This window comes from Microcaecilia unicolor, chromosome 4 (assembly GCF_901765095.1).
Source record: "Microcaecilia unicolor chromosome 4, aMicUni1.1, whole genome shotgun sequence".
NCBI classification, from domain to species: domain Eukaryota; kingdom Metazoa; phylum Chordata; class Amphibia; order Gymnophiona; family Siphonopidae; genus Microcaecilia; species Microcaecilia unicolor.
The window spans coordinates 190,272,653-190,288,974 of record NC_044034.1 but is presented as its reverse complement, the minus strand read 5'-3'; the positions used below and the strand labels follow the sequence as shown (position 1 = coordinate 190,288,974).

Sequence of the window (16,322 nt, the reverse complement as noted above, 5' to 3'; positions counted from 1 at the left end):
GACAGGGTGGGAGGATGGGGGTGGGTAGGAGGTATGCATGGGGACATCAAAGCATATCATTGATATTCTAACAGGATGGGTGTGGATAGGTGAGGGGTGGGGTGATCAACAGAGACATACAGCTTTATGGTTTATAGCCCATTATAAACCATAAAGCTGTATGTCTCTGTTGATCACCCTACCCCTCACCTATCCACACCCATCCTGTTAGAATATCAATGATATGCTTTGATGTCCCCATGCTTACCTCCTACCCACCCCCATCCTCCCACCCTGTCAGACTGTCATAGTAATGCTTGAATGTTTTCACTTATATACACTGTCAGCTAGCACATTTGATTATTTCCGATCTGACGAAGAAGGGCAACCTTCGAAAGCTAATCAAGAAATGTATTAAGTTATGTCCAATAAAAAAGGTGTCATCTTATTTTCTTTTCCATGTTTTAATTTGTTTGATTTCTATTGAACAGAGGTAGTAACTATAGTTGTTAATCGTTGTAGAGCTCCCCATATGGAGTCCAAGGTTATCACCACGGGAGCATTAGATGCTTCCATTTTCTTCCCCTCCGCATCCAAGAGGGAGGTACTGCCAATGGAAGCAGAGTCCGCACCGACCTCTGATGCCTCTGTACTTCCTGCCTCGTCTCGAATGAACACGGGACATGGTAGAGGATTGAGTTATGGAGGAGACAAAGATGTTTCTTTTCCTAGAAGAACCGATTCTCCTTTCTCGGTTTCTTCAGCAGGAGTCTGCCCTCCAATTAGAGAAACTGCTGTTGTATAGCGGTCCAGTGTCTGCTGAGCCGGGGACGAAGTTCTACTCAGTGGCAGTCAGGCTTTCACTGTCCCCCTTCTTTTCGTGTGCGGCATTATCCAAGAAAAAACAATAAGGTATCGCCAGCAGACAAACACTGATCGGTAACAAACATGCTTGGTCGCCATCTTGACACGCCCCCCCCCCCCAGTGTAATCTGTTTAGGGCACCTTTTTATGCCTTATTCGTTATAAAAACAAGGCTAGGTCAAAACATCTTAGTTTTAGTCCTGGGTGGTTTTGGTGTGTTCCATTATGGCTGAAAAACATCCACATGTTAGGAACGGCCAGATCCCGCCCTTAACATGCCCCTGGCATGCCCCCATGTGATTTGAACGCACTTCTGACGGACTTCATAGAAAAATGTCCAAATGTAGATTTATGCCACTTTTTGGATGTTTTTCTCTTTTGAAAATGAGCTCCATAAACAGGCAAATTACAGTAAAATGCGTTAACACATTTTATAGTAAGCCTTTTCTTGCACACTAAGCCCACTTTAGGGCTTTGTGCACTTTGTTGAAAGGGCCTTATAATTTGCACCTGCTACTTCTGAAGGCAGCCAGGCATGAGTGAAATAGAGTGTGTACGCCCTGTTTCATTCTCGCAGTAAAATTCCACATATTTAAGTTATATAACTTTTAGCCAGGCAAAGGAGGGCAAATTGAATATTGTCTCCTACATTGCCTCCTTCTATACTAATGGGTCTCAACCCAGTCCTTAGGACATCCCCTGTCAGTCTGGTTATTGGGATATTCACAATGAATATGCATATAAGAGATTTGTATACACTTCCTATAATGTTTGCAAATCATCACATTCATATTTTGAAAACCTGATGGTGTGTCTCAATGACTTTGTTGCAAACCCTTTTCTAGAATGTTTGCATGTTACAAATATTAGCTGAGTGATTAGGTATATTTCATTGTTCTAGAATTAAAATCTAAGCTACAATAAGTGTTTCCATATTTTATATTTTTCTTTGTCTTTCTTAACATTTCTTGTCTCCTTGTTTATTAAATTTATCTCTTCTCCCTTTTTCTTTATCTTATGGTCACCATGTATGTCATCGAAAGCCTGTTGTATGGTAGGATGTAGGCCTTTGATTTGATACTGTACTAAACTGAAGTAAAGTAAACAGAAGTCTTGTTCTGTAAACTTAATAGTACAAAAAAAAATACTTTATAGCAAAAGTTCATACTGCTTGTTCTCAGGGGCCACAAATAGGTCTGGGTATTTTTTTTTTTTTTTTTGGGGGGGGGGGGGGTTTCAGGTAACCAAGCTATAAATAGGCCTGATGAATTTTCAGTGTAGTTCACACAAGGCCTGCTTGCAGATCTCAAACCCAGAACTTGTGCACCTCTGTTTTACAGTCCTCACAGGCACAACATTATTACTACCTCTCAAATGCACAAATAAATTGTCACAACAATAATCCAATGGTGTGGCCTGGGGGTTAGAGCACTTGACTGAGAATCAGAGGTAATAAAATTCAAATCCCATTTCTTTCAACACTTTGACAAATCTTTGGCAAGTCACTGATTTTCTGCTGTCTCAGATACCCCTTTAAATTGGGACAGAAATTTACCTAAATTATTAATACTATGGGCCTCCTTGAACATTACTTGCAAAGTTGGCTAAAAATTCATATTTGTATTAATGTAATTAATGCACCACAGGTCACACAGAGCATCATTCCTAGAATCCTAAAGATTCTGATATTTATTACTAAATTCCTTCCACACCAGGGAGTCTCAATCCAGTACTCGGGACACACCCATTCAGTCAGGTTGTCAAGATATCCACAATGAATATGTATGAGATAAATTTGCATGCACTGCCTCCATTTTATGCCAGTGTATCTCATGCATATTCATTGTGGGCATCCGGAAACCCTGACTGGCTTTGAGTGTCTCGAGCACTGGGTTGAGAACCCCTGATATAAAGTGATGAAATTATTTAGCATGTGGAGTGCTTGTGATAGGAACATAAGAATAGCCATATACTGAGTCTGGGTCAGACCAGTGGTCCACCTAGCCCAGTATCCTGTTTCCAACAGTGGCCAGTCCAGGTCACAGGCACCTGGTAAAAATTGTAGCTGGGTCACCCTTCCAGGACCCAGCCAGGCTTGACCCTGCTTAGCTGCCTTCTTCTTCACACAGCTGCTGCCTCCCTCCACAGCAATCTGGCTGCTTTGAGCCTCAGCTCCAGGCCCTGAGAACTTCCAGGACTCCTTCCTCCCTCCGTTCCCTTTCACAGAGGCACATTCAAAGCACAACATTTATAAGTAAGGGCTTTTATTTTCTTGCTTCAGGTCACCATAAACGCCCAGGCACACCTTAACTCCAGGTTATTTAGGGCTTGCTACCCAAAGCACAAGTCAGGTTCAAAACAGTCCATATAACTTCCCTTCACTTAACCTAAGATTACTTCTCTTAGGGAACAGTACATTATCAAAAAGAAAACACAGTAGCTTGTTAGGTTGCAGCCCAGACCTTTTCAGTAGGAAACAGTTTACACAGTCTTTCTTGCACCTCCTTACAGCACAGTTACACAGCTTGGTTCCCACCTGGTTCAGGCTGGGGTTTCAATTGTGCCCAGCCCTCTTTCTCTCCCAGGGCTGCACCTGTTCCCTCTTTAGTAGAGATCTTCCCCAGCGCCTCAGCCTCTCTCTGCCGGTCTTCCACCAGACTCTCCAAGGCACAGCTAGCTACCCTCTTACAGCAGCTTTTCGGGTTTGAGCCAGAGCTCCAATCTCCATCTGTTCCTCCTCTAGCCCTTCAGTAATCTCCATTTTATCCTCCCCCGCCCCCAATCTCTCCAGCTCGCCCTCATCATCTTCCTCAGAGACCATTTCCCAATCTTCTATCTCCTCCCCTAACTCTTGCACAGCCGGGTGGGGAAGAGAAGGATTCTGGGACTGGTAGTTCCTCCCCTTCTTCCTTAATCCAGCCAACTTCTCTGCCTCCGGTGGCCCAGCTTTCTGAATGTGGGTGTTGTGCATTGGGATTCCCCGGCTCCCTGCACCCCCTTTCTTCGTGCCTTCCCGGATCCCCTTTCACCTGCACTCTCACATACCCCCATCCTCAACTGATTGCTAGGGATTTCTATTTCTTCACTAGCAGTCCGTGACAGGACATCGGCATTGGTTAACAGCCGACCCGCCCGGTGCTCCACTCGGAAGCGGTAGGGTTGCAGGGCCAGGTACCACCGGGTAAGACGGGCATTGTTGTTCTTCATAATCCCAACCATTTGAGAGGAGCATGGTCAGTCACCAACGTAAATGCTCGGCCATCCAAATAGAAGTGACAGGCCTGTATGGCCCTCTTGATGGCCAAACATTCCCTCTCAATGGTGGAATACCTCATCTCATGCAGTAATAACTTGCGACTCAAGTACAGGAGAGGATGCTCTTGTCCCTCATGTAGCTGGGATAACACTGCCCCCAACCCCACCCCAGAGGCGTCCACCTGGAGCACGAAGGTTTTATCAAAGTCCACTGCCCTTAGTACGGGCTCCTGACACAATATCAACCTTAACTTATCAAAGGCCTCCTGACTTTCCCCATCCCACTGAAGAGTGTTAGGGCTCTTACTTTTCAACTTATCTGTTAAAGGGGCTGCTATTGAGGCGAAATGGGGAATAAACCTCCGATAGTAGCCCACTATGGCCAAAAATCTCCTTAACCCTTTCTTATTCCCCGGACGCGGAAACTCCTAATGCTCGCCACTTTGTCGCACAAGGGAGTGATAAGTCCGTCCCCCACTATGTACCCCAAATATTTCATGCGTCGCTGGCCGAAATGACATTTCTGGGGGTTTAAGGTTAAACCTGCCTGTCGGAACGTATCCAGTACCCCTCTGAGTCGGACTACATGGGTGGCCCAGTCCTCACTATGGATGACCACATCATCCAAGTATGCTGCCGCATACTCCTGATGCGGACGTAATATTCGATCCAACAACCGTTGGCAGGACGCAGCTGCTGAGTGCAACCCGAATAGCATTCTTTTAAACTGATAAAGTCCTACCGGGGTAGCAAAAGCAGTTTTTGGCTGTGCTCCCTCCGTCAGGGGTATCTGCCAATAGCCCTTGGTCAAGTCCAGGGTAGACAGATACCTGGCGGCTCCCAGACGATCCAGTAATTCCTCAATGCGGGGCATTGGGTAAGCATCCGGGGTGGACAGGGCATTGACTTGGCGGAAGTCAATGCAGAACCGCCAGGTACCATCAGCTTTTGGTACGAGCACCACTGGGCTTGACCAGGGACTGAATGACTCCTTGATTACCCCAAAGGATACCATCTCCTTAACCTGACGGACCACCTCTTGCCGCTTGGGAGGTGAGAGAGACGATAGGGCCGCTGCCTCACTACTCTCCCTGGTTCTGATATAATATCATGAGTTATGAGAGTGGTCTCCCCGGGACGAGCGGTCAACACATCCTGAAACTCATCTAGGAGTGCCCGCAGATCCCGCTGCTGGGGTTCACTAAGGCCTGGATCTATCTGGGGTTCCCCCCTCTGTGAGAACTCTGTAATCTGGGGCCCCAGGTCTTCTTCCCCTTCCTGTATCCCCTGACTCCATAACCCCTTTCTCTCCCGCCAGGGCTTCAGAACGTTCACATGATACGTTTGTATCCAGCCTTGCTCATGCCTCACTGCATAGGTGGTGGGACCTAACTGTTTCTCTATCGTTACAGGCCCTTTCCACCGGCTCGTGAATTTATGTGGTGAGTCAGATATCAATACCAGCACTTTTTCCCGCACCTGAAATGTCCGATTAGCACTCTTCCTATCATAATAGGTCTTTTGGGTGACCTGGCTTCTGGCTAGCTGCTGCTGCGCCCCCTCCTGTACCCTCCTCAAGCGCTCCTTTAGATCAACCAAATACCTATTAACTTCCTTATCCTGCTCCTCGGGTGGCACCCACTGCTCTTTTAGAATGTCCAGAACTCCCCTGGATACTTTCCCATACATCATCTCAAACGGAGAGACCTTTAGGGAGGCTTGCACACGTTCCTGGCTCACATACAACACAAAGGGAAGTAACAAATCCCACTGTTCATGATGGATTCTGAGTCCCTTTCTTAACAGCATTTTCAAGGTCTTATTGAAGCGCTCTACCAACCCATTAGTCTGGGGGTGGTAGGCCGCTGTACGGAGGTGCTGGATCCCAAATGCCTCCCATACCTGTTTCAGGGTACGTGACAGAAAATTTGTACCTCGGTCTGTTAATACCTCCCTGGGAAACCCCACCTCACAGAAAATCTGTATGAGATGGGAGGCTATGACTTTTGCTGAGGTGTTGCGGAGCGGAATCGACCAGGGAAACCTAGTAGCCATATCCACAATCACCAGTATATATGAGAAACCCCGCTTGCTCTTGGTGATGGGACCAATCATATCCATGGCCACCCGGGCCATTGGGATAGCTATCCGAGGCAGAGGACATAGGGGTGCTCGGGCAGGCACCTTCTCTGACACCTTTTAGCACTGGGCACATGCAGCGCAGAACTGCTCAATACCCTTGTATACCCCAGGCCAATAGAAATGGAGAAGCACCTGCATAAGTATCCCTTGGACCCCCTTATGCCCTCCCAAAGGGTGATCGTGAGCTAGCCGCATAACCAATTCCCTGAAACCCTGGGGAACCACTAACTGCTTCCTTGTACCTTCCTCACCCGGAGCCTGTGCTATACGGAATAGTAGCCCCTGATCAACACTAAATCGCGGGAAAACCTGTTCTCCCTCCTGTCCCGCCCGCTCCCAGGCGTACCGTAAGCTAGCATCCGTTTCCTGCTCCTTGTGGAAGTAAGGAAACCTCTCCCGCACCCCCACCGGGTCTTGGGGAAATTCCCCCTGCTCACTCAAATCAGCTCTCCTACGCTTCTGGGCTCGCTTCTTCTGGCTAGAGCTAGGCTTCTCCCTACCCGGGGCCCCAAAAATGTCCATCTGGAATGGGAATACCTGAGAAACTGTGGGCCTATCCCCCTCTCCTTGCTTACTTTGGGCCCGGGTAGTTACCAGCCCTGTCCGACTCCCCAGGTATAGAAAAAAAGGAGCCCAATCCCGCCCTAAAATCAAATTTTGGGGTAGCCGGGGTAGTACCGCCACCTCCACCTCATGGGTCCCTGCCGAGCTCTTAATCTGCACCCGATGTACTGGGTATCGTGAGGTAGCCCCATGAATGCACTGGATGTTTATTAGCCTACTTCCGCCCTCTCTCTTTTCCCCTCCTTTCACCTGGTCCCACAACTTCTGGGAACACATTGTTTGATCGGCCCACGAATCCAGGAGCCCCTCTACCTCAATTCCTCCGAACTCTACCCACTGAGTGAATTGGCCCCCGGCTGAGACAGGCACATGAGAGGTTAACCCCAGTCGGACCCCACAATCCCGTCTCACATGTCCAGCCTTCCCACACCGGTAACACTGCCTGTCTTCCCCCAGGCCCTTTTCCTTATATCCTGGGGAACCTTTTCCCAACATGCCTTTAGGCTGAGAAGCAGACCCCTTTTATCCCCCCAAACATTGAGACTAAAGGTAACATTCCATCCCTTTTACAGCAGTTTCTAAGGTTTCACACCCCCTTCTCACCAAATCCGCCCTTACCACTTCTGGTAAAGACTCTAAAATTGTTCCAACACCAGTTCTTGTAACATTTGTATCACTGACCTTTTCTCAGGTTCTAGCCACCTTGTGGCGAGGTCCATTAGTCTCTGGGCCAGGGCTCTCGGAGTTTCCCCCTCCGACCACCTCCAACTCCGGAACCGCCGGTGATAGGTCTGTTTACTCACACCAAACCGGTCCAGAATGGCCTGTTTAAACCGGTCCAGAATGGCCTGTTTAAGGCACTCATAGTTGGTTACCTCTGATGGAGCCAGCCCCCGAAATGCCGCCAAGGCCTCTCCGGATAATGCTGGGGCCAAACGGATGGTCCACTGATCCTGGGGCCATGCAGCAGCCATGGCTACTCGTTCAAAAGTCCCCAGGTAGTGCTCGATATCATCTCCGGGTGCCAACTTGCCCCAGGGTAGCCAGTTCACATGGCCCAGTTCCCCATAGGCTCGTCCTCCCCTTGCTCCGGACTCCTCTCCACTCGGGCCCGATCTCCTTGACCCACTCCCAGACCATACCATATCTTGTAGTAGGTCCAACAAGGGTTGTTGCTGGGGTCTTGAGGCGGCCAGCGAGTCCTCCATAAATTTCTGGGCCAGTTCCTGTTGTTTCTGGAACTGATGAGCCATAAACACCATTAACTCCTTTGGCTCCATGATCTTCCCAACGCACGCTGAACCCAGAATTCAGGTAAACAGAAGCCTTCCTTGGCGGGTCTTCGAAAATCCCACTACTGCCACCACTTTGTAGCTGGGTCGCCCTTCCAGGACCCAGCCAGGCTCGACCCTGCTTAGCTATCTTCTTCACATGGCTGCTGCCTCCCTCCACAGCAATCTGGCTGCTTTGAGCCTCAGCTCCAGGCCCTGAGAACTTCCAGGACTCCTTCCTCCCTCCGTACCCTTTCACAGAGGCACATTCAAAGCACAACGTTTATAAGTAAGGGCTTTTATTTTCTTGCTTCAGGTCACCATAAACGCCCAGGCACACCTTAACTCCAGGTTGTTTAGGGCTTGCTACCCAAAGCACAAGTCAGCTTCAAAACAGTCCATATAACTTCCCTTCACTTAACCTAAGATTACTTCTCTTAGGGAACAGTACATTATCAGAAAGAAAACACAGTAGCTTGATAGGTTGCAGCCCAGACCTTTTCAGTAGGAAACAGTTTACACAGTCTTTCTTGCACCTCCTTACAGCACAGTTACACAGCTTGGTTCCCACCTGGTTCAGGCTGGGGTTTCAATTGTGCCCAGCCCTCTTTCTCTCCCAGGGCTGCACCTGTTCCCTCTTTAGTAGAGATCTTCCCCAGCACCTCAGCCTCTCTCTGCCGGTCTTCCACCAGTCTCTCCAAGGCACAGCTAGCCACCCTCTTACAGCAGCTTTTCAGGTTTGAGCCAGAGCTCCAATCTCCATCTGTTCCTCCTCTAGCCCTTCAGTAATCTCCATTTTATCCTCCTTTTCAACTTCCCCCCGCCCCCAATCTCTCCAGCTGGCCCTCATCACCTTCCTCAGAGACCATTTCCCAATCTTCTATCTCCTCCCCTAACTCTTGCACAGCCGGGTGGGGAAGAGAAGGATTCTGGGACTGGTAGTTCCTCCCCTTCTTCCTTAACCCAGCCAACCTCTCTGCCTCCGGTAGCCCAGCTTTCTGAATGTGGGTGTTGTGCACATGAATTCTGCCCCGTTGGGATTCCCTGGCTCCCTGCACCCCCTTTCTTCGTGCCTTCCCGGATCCCCTTTCACCTGTACTCTCACAAAATTCATAATATATTTGTCAAAATGATTCACTTTATGCAGGAAGCTTTGCAGACAATGGCTGTTGTAGACAAGAAATTAATTCACAAAATTCCTGTGAACATGCCTGTTTCTTATGAGGAATCATGGTGGGAGAGTTTCGAGAGGTGTCATGCTTTCACTGTTACCAGCAGGTGTAACTACTCCCCAGAGAGAAAGGGAAAAAGAAAAAAGGTTAAAACCATGTTCCCTTCTACTGAAATATTGATTGCTTTTTTATTATTATTTTTTTTGTTTTAGGTTTTTTGAAACAACACCACTAGGAAGTATCTTGAACAGATTTTCTTCTGATTTTAACACCATTGACCAGGTATGATATAAAATGATATTCTATGAATAAAAGGGTTGGTATTCAGAAGATTTGTCTGGGCTCTTTCATGTCTTTTTAAAATTCACATTCTCCCGCTGCACAATGCATAAATTTCATCCAGCCAATGTGTTAAAAAAAGATTCCAACTTAATTAAGAACTCCACCAAATGCTTCAAAGTGATTATGTCCTTTTTTAATCCTTTATAAAATTCCCACCCTCCAAATTACATTCCTTTCTGCTATACTAATTTATTTATTTATTAGGATTTATTTACTGCTTTTTTAAAAGAATTCACTCAAGGTGGTGTACGGTACAAATAAATCAAACATAAGCAATAGACAATTACAGCAGTAAAAATATTCAAATAACAATACAAAGTATGGCATAGTATACTACTTACAATGTCAACATAATATATAATAGAACATTTTAATAGACAGCGAAGAGTAAAAGCAAAAATGGAACACATAGATAGGTAAGAGAGTAAGAGGAGTTAGAAACTAAGGGGGCCTTTTTACTAAGCTGCAGTAAAAAGTGGTCTGCAGTAGTGCGAGCGTGTCTTTTGGACATACGCTGGGCAATTTTTTACCGCATCTAGGAAAAAAGGGTCTTTTTGTAAGGGGCCATTAAAATGGATGTGCGCTAAAACTGAAACCAGCGTGCCTCCGTTTTCAGCCTGAGACCTTACCACCACCCATTTGACCTAGCAATGAAAATGATAAAGGGAATGGGACGACTTCCCTATGAGGAAAGGCTAAAGCGGCTAGGGCTCCTCAGCTTGGAGAAAAGGCGGCTGAAGGGAGATATGATAGAGGTCTGTAAAATAATGAGTGGAGTTGAACGGGTAGATGTGAAGCATCTGTTTAAACTTTCCAAAAATACTAGGACGAGGGGACATGCGATGAAGCTACAATGTAGTAAATTGAAAACGAATCGGAGAAAATTTTCTTCACTCAACGTATAATTAAACTCTGGAATTCGTTACCAGAGAATGTGGTAAAGGTGGTTAGCTTAGCGGAGTTTTAAAAAGGGTTTGGACGGCTTCCTAAAGGAAAAGTCCATAGACCATTATTAAATGGACTTGGGGAAAATCCACTATTTCTGGGGTAAGCAGTATAAAATGTTTTGTACATTTTTGGGATCTTGCCAGGTATTTGTGACCTGGATTGGCCACTGTTGGAAACAGGATGCTGGGCTTGATGGACCTTTGGTCTTTCCCAGTATGGCAATACTTATGTACTTGTTTACAGTAAGGTCTCACGTGCTACCCAGTTCGCCAACTGCCGTTTACCGCCAGGTAGGCGCCCTGTAGTAAAAAATAGAAAATATTTTCTACTGCATGCTTTTGGTGCGTGCCAAATTCAGAATTACTGCCTTGCTCACGCGCTAGCCGGGCAGTAGTGCCGATTCAGCATGCACTGTACGCACATAGGCCCTTACGCAGCCTAGTAAAAGGGCCCCAAGGTGACTAATTTAAAGAAATTTGCACATTAGGTCAGAAAGATGATTAAATATTATCTCAGCTAAGGTAGGAGTGGATAAACATGTCCTGCTGCAGTATGTGCAGCCTGTGTCACTCCTTGTGTGTGTTGAGAAACTAAGAAGTTAGTTACTTCTTCTATTAAAGGCCTGGTTGAAGAGCCAAGCTTTCACCTGCTTCCTGAAGTAGAGATAGTCTTGTGTTAAGTGGAGCCTTTCAGGGAGTGCATTACAGAGTGTGGGGGCTACTCCGGAGAAGGCTCGTTTGCAGGTATCACATCGTGTAATGTCTTTTGATGAGGGTGTGGTTAGGGACATTAACTTTTAACTTGCATTCATGAATTAGCACAGGTTTTCATTTATGATAAGTTTAATGGCTGAGTTATTTTCTGTGATGCTAAATCAAAGTGACCTTACGTGAATCAATCCCTACATATTGTATGCTTTCGTACAGCACAATGCATTTTCCAGTATTACAAAGTAGGTGCGATTGAGTAAAGTAGGTGCTGTTGAGGATGCTAATAAATCATACTGGAACCAGCCAGTGCTTCATTTAGGGGCCCTTTTAGTAAAGAGCATTAAACCATTAACAAGCAGTTAGCACATGCTAACAGGCTACCGCAGAACATGCTAAAACATTTTGCAATATTTTGCCAGGCTGTGCATTGTAAACTGCATGTTGCCTATCTATTTTTTGCAGGTACCATGTGCTAATTGGAATATTAACACATGACCTGCAAAAAAAAAAAGAAATAAAAAGCCCTACAAAAATGATGTGTTGTCTTAGCACATGGGAATGTCCCATGCTAGAACATGCTAAACCCAGATTTTGTCACACTTTAGTAAAAGGGCCCCTTAGAGTTTAAAGACTTACATATATTCTGACTTGGAATAATTTTCATGTTTTCAAGCCAAAACAATACCCAGATTTTAAATGAGAAAACACTCATCTTTGTATTCTTTGCTGAATTATAGAAAAAAAAAAAGCAATAATGTCTACCTTCTTAATTTGCAGTGCTTTAAAAAGCAAAAACCTCTGAGTAAGTGGGTTGTGAAAAAGAATCACAAATATTTTATTTGTTGCATTTGTATCCCACATTTTCCCACCTATTTGCAAGCAAATATACTTGAAGGTGTCTGAATGCAAATGCCAGAAGTATAAAACAAAAAACTGGACAGCTAGACTCTATAGCACTAGATAAGATACAGTGGAGTCTTGCTTATCTGATGTTCTGGATTATCCGACATACCTCAGTAAGTCACTGCATTGTCATGGAGATGCCCACAGGTTTCTCTTTCTCTTTCCTGGCATCACTTTTAATTAAAAGACAGCAGTGCTAGGTAAATTCTTGGGAACATAAAGTTTTAAACTCCTTTTTACTGATTCCTTTTTTGAAATATGCGTTCAGTATATTTCTAGTTTATCCCCTTATCCACTTCTTCTGTATTTACTGACTTTTTGATTATCCAACAACATGTCAGTCCCATTTATGTTGGATGATCGAGACTCTACTGTACTGGCATAATAAGCATCTGAGGAACCTGGTGAAGAACAGGATAACCAAGGATACGTATGCAGGTCCCAGATGAAAACCCACTGGGGCCTGCATAAGTGCATCTGCTGCCAGTTCCCACCCCCCACCCCAGCTCACTAGAATTCTTCCTGAAATCTCATAGTCCTACCATAAGTTGAAATAGTGCAGTCCCTGTGCCAGGGTAATGGTTATCTTCTGTTAGGGCTATGGACCCTATAAAATGAAAAGATTTCACAAGATATCACACATCAATTTTCTTTACCCATTATAGATTTTTTAAACTGTAATCTTTACTGTTTTTTTTCTTAGCACATTCCTGCCACATTGGAATGCCTCAGTCGTTCCACTCTACTGTGTGTTTCAGCTCTGGCTGTCATCTCGTATGTTACACCAGTGTTTTTGATTGCCCTAGTACCCTTGCTATCATATGTTACTTCATTCAAAAGTACTTCAGAGTAGCATCAAGGTAACAATTTCAATTTTTTTCTTTTGATATTGGAAGTAGTATCTATTCTATGTACCTAAAGCATTTAGGGACATGTATACTAAAACACACTAAGCAGTTAGTGTGGGTATTAGTGAGTGATAGTCATTAGTACAGATCCACACTAATGGCTATACCACTAAAATCAGCCAGCATAGTAAAAATCCCATGTTAACTGCTTGGTGTGGGTAGGGGCGGGATCAGGGTGGGTCATGGTAGAGATGGAGCATGTTCAGAATTGACAGCTAGCACACCAAATGATAACCATAAGGTTATTTATATTGAGAGAACAAAAAATGTATGACCCATTAGTGTATTTGCATGTGTGTGCATGCATATGTATGTGCACGTCTCTGTGTATACTTAAATATTTATACTTGGCTTGAAAACTTCCTCTTACGGCTTTAGGCATCACATCAAGTTCAACTGGAGCTGGCTTCAGTTGACCCATGGTACCATAAGCCTTCATCACAACTACCTCTGGGTCTGTGATCATAGACTAGGGACTGTCACTCCTTCTGAACTTGGTATGAAACCTACATAACTGAGACTCCATCCCCCAAGAATTCTGAATGCTGCCTCTGCAGCCTCCCCATACATAGCCTAGCATGAGAACCTAGAACCTTGGATTTCTACATCACTTGCCATTGAACCAGTAAGCCACACACTTCCATCGCTTATCAGATTACCACCATTATGGATCTGCATGCCTAATTTTTAAAAGTTTTGTATATAAATGATGTGCAGGTAAAGTTACACACATCTCTTTAGCCACCTACCAACCCAATATTTAAACTCAATTTATGTGCATATTTTGTGTTTAAATATCAGTGTCATGCATGTAGATCCATAATGAGAATAATTTCTTAGGTGACTTGGCTGAACAGAACAGTGATTTACATGATCAACTAGGCCCTTATAAAATTGTCCCGGGTATAGGCAGAATATGAGCAGAGTGGAGAATGGTCCTGAGAAAATTAAAGCGTCATGGGATAGGATGCAATGTTCTTTTGTAGGTTAGGAATTGGTTATTTGACAGAAAGCAGAGGGTAGGGCTAATTGGTCATTTCTCTCAGGCGGAGGGTGAATAGTGGAGTGCCATAGGGATCTGTACTGTGACCAGTGCTAATTAACATATTTATAAATGACCTGGAAATCAGAACGATGAGCGACGTGATTAGATTTGCAGATGACACAAAACTATTCAAGGTTATTTAAACACATGCGGACTGTGAAAAATTGCAGGGGAACATCTTAGGAAATTGGAAGACTGGACATCCAAATGGCAGGTGAAATTTAATTTGGACAAATGCGAAGTAATGCATATTGGAAAGAATAATCCAAAATCTTAGTTACATGATGCTAGGGTCCATCTTGGGGGTCAGCACCCAAGAAAAAGATCTAGGTGTTGTAGATAATATGCTGAAATCTTCTGCCCAGTGTGCGGTGGCAGCCAAAAATGCAAACAAGATGCTAGGAATTATCAGGAAAGGGATGGTAAATAAGACCAAGAATACTATAATGCCTTTGTATCGCTCCATGGTGTGACCCAGTAGCGTACCAAGGGTGGGACGGTGAGGGCAGTCCACCCCAGGTGCACGCAGAAAGGGGGCGCACGAAGCAGGCGCATAGCTGTCGGCTCTGCCGGTCCCCTGCCCCCTCTAACTTCCTGTTCAGGGGCAGGGGACCGGCAGAGCCGACATCCATGGGCCTGCTCCGTGTACCCCCTTGCTGGGAGGAGAAAGGTCTGTGATGCACTTCGATAGGGAATAATGCGCTTCAGGAGGGGTGAAGCATGGGGGGACACAGCAGCGACTGGTTCAACCGCGCCTTGAGTATTGCATTCGGTTATGGTCACCTTATCTCAAAGAAGATATAGTGGAATTAGAAAAGTTTCAAAGAAGAGCAACCAAAAAGATTACTGTAATGCCATCTATGCCGGATGCAAAGAACAAATCATTAAGAAACTCCAAACTGCCCAAAACACAGCAGCCAGACTCATATTTGGAAAAGCAAAATATGAAAGCGCCAAGCCCCTAAGAGAAAAACTACACTGGCTCCCACTAAAAGAACGAATTGCGTTCAAAATTTGCACCCTGGTCCATAAAATCATTCACGGCGAGGCCCCGGTCTACGTATATGTCATACCTCATAGACTTACCAACCAGGAGCACAAAAAGGTCAGCACGCACATTCTTAAATCTCCACTACCCCAGTTGCAAAGGACTTAAATATAAATCAACATATGCATCTAGCTTCTCCTACATTAGCACGCAACTATGGAATGCACTACCAAATGTCATAAAAACAATGCATGACCTAACAATCTTCCGAAAATTACTAAAAACCAACCTGTTCAAAAAGACATACCACAATGATCTAGACTAGACAACGAAACTCTACCAGAACTAGACAAAACCGAACTCCCTACACTTGACTGCTTCATTCACTCTGTCACTAATGAACGTTAACGCACTACCACTTTATTTCTCACGCTGGAAATGAACTTACTCTATAGGTTACTCTATCATTTATGAACTTTAATGCAATACCACTTTGTATTTCTCACTCCGGAAATGGCGATCGCCATTACGGCATAATGTAAGCCACATTGAGCCTGCAAAAAGGTGAGAAAATGTGGGATACAAATGCAACAATCAAACATATAAAAGGCGAGTGTCGTACTCACTCGCAAATGCGCAGTAGAGACTTCCCTCTCTGCCCCGCCCCTGCATCAATACGTGATGAGGGGGGCGGGACAAAGCGGGAAGCCTCTACTGCGCATGCCGCAGATGTACTCGCAACCGCTCCGCCCTCCCCCTCCCCCCCCGAGGTCACTGCTACCGCTCCCCCCACCCGGAGTCGCCGCCACCGCCGCACCTCCACCCGGCCCGAGCACTGTCTTTCTTATTGAACTTACATCGCAGCACGCAGGCACATCAGCAAAGCTGCCATCAGGACGGGCTTCCTTCTCTGCCTGTGTCCCGCCCTCCGCCGCGTTACGTCACATGAGGGCGGGACACAGGCAGAGAAGGAAGCCCGTCCCGATGGCAGCTTTGCTGATGTGCCTGCTGGGTCTGCGTGCTGCGATGTAAGTTCAATAACAGACAGTGCTCGGGCCAGGGGGGGGGCGGAGCAGCGGCGACCTCGGGGGGGGCCTCGGACCCCCCCCATTCCAAAACTAGCCCATTTACATGGGCTCAACGGCTAGTAAATAAATAAAATAAAGGGGATTGAACTCCTCTCATATGAGAAAAGGCTAAGGAGGTTAGGGCTTTTCAGCTTGAAAAAGAG

General features: G+C 45.7%; 1 protein-coding gene across 1 annotated transcript in view; it reads left to right on the top strand.

The window, feature by feature from the left end:
• The window catches only part of ABCC8 (ATP binding cassette subfamily C member 8), an 803,652-nt gene that overhangs the window by 680,389 nt on the left and 106,941 nt on the right, over positions 1-16,322 (top strand). Inside the window, 3 exon segments of the mRNA XM_030201075.1 lie at positions 9,460-9,529; positions 12,854-12,959; positions 12,962-13,010. Coding sequence (XP_030056935.1) covers positions 9,460-9,529; positions 12,854-12,959; positions 12,962-13,010 — 225 coding nt within the window.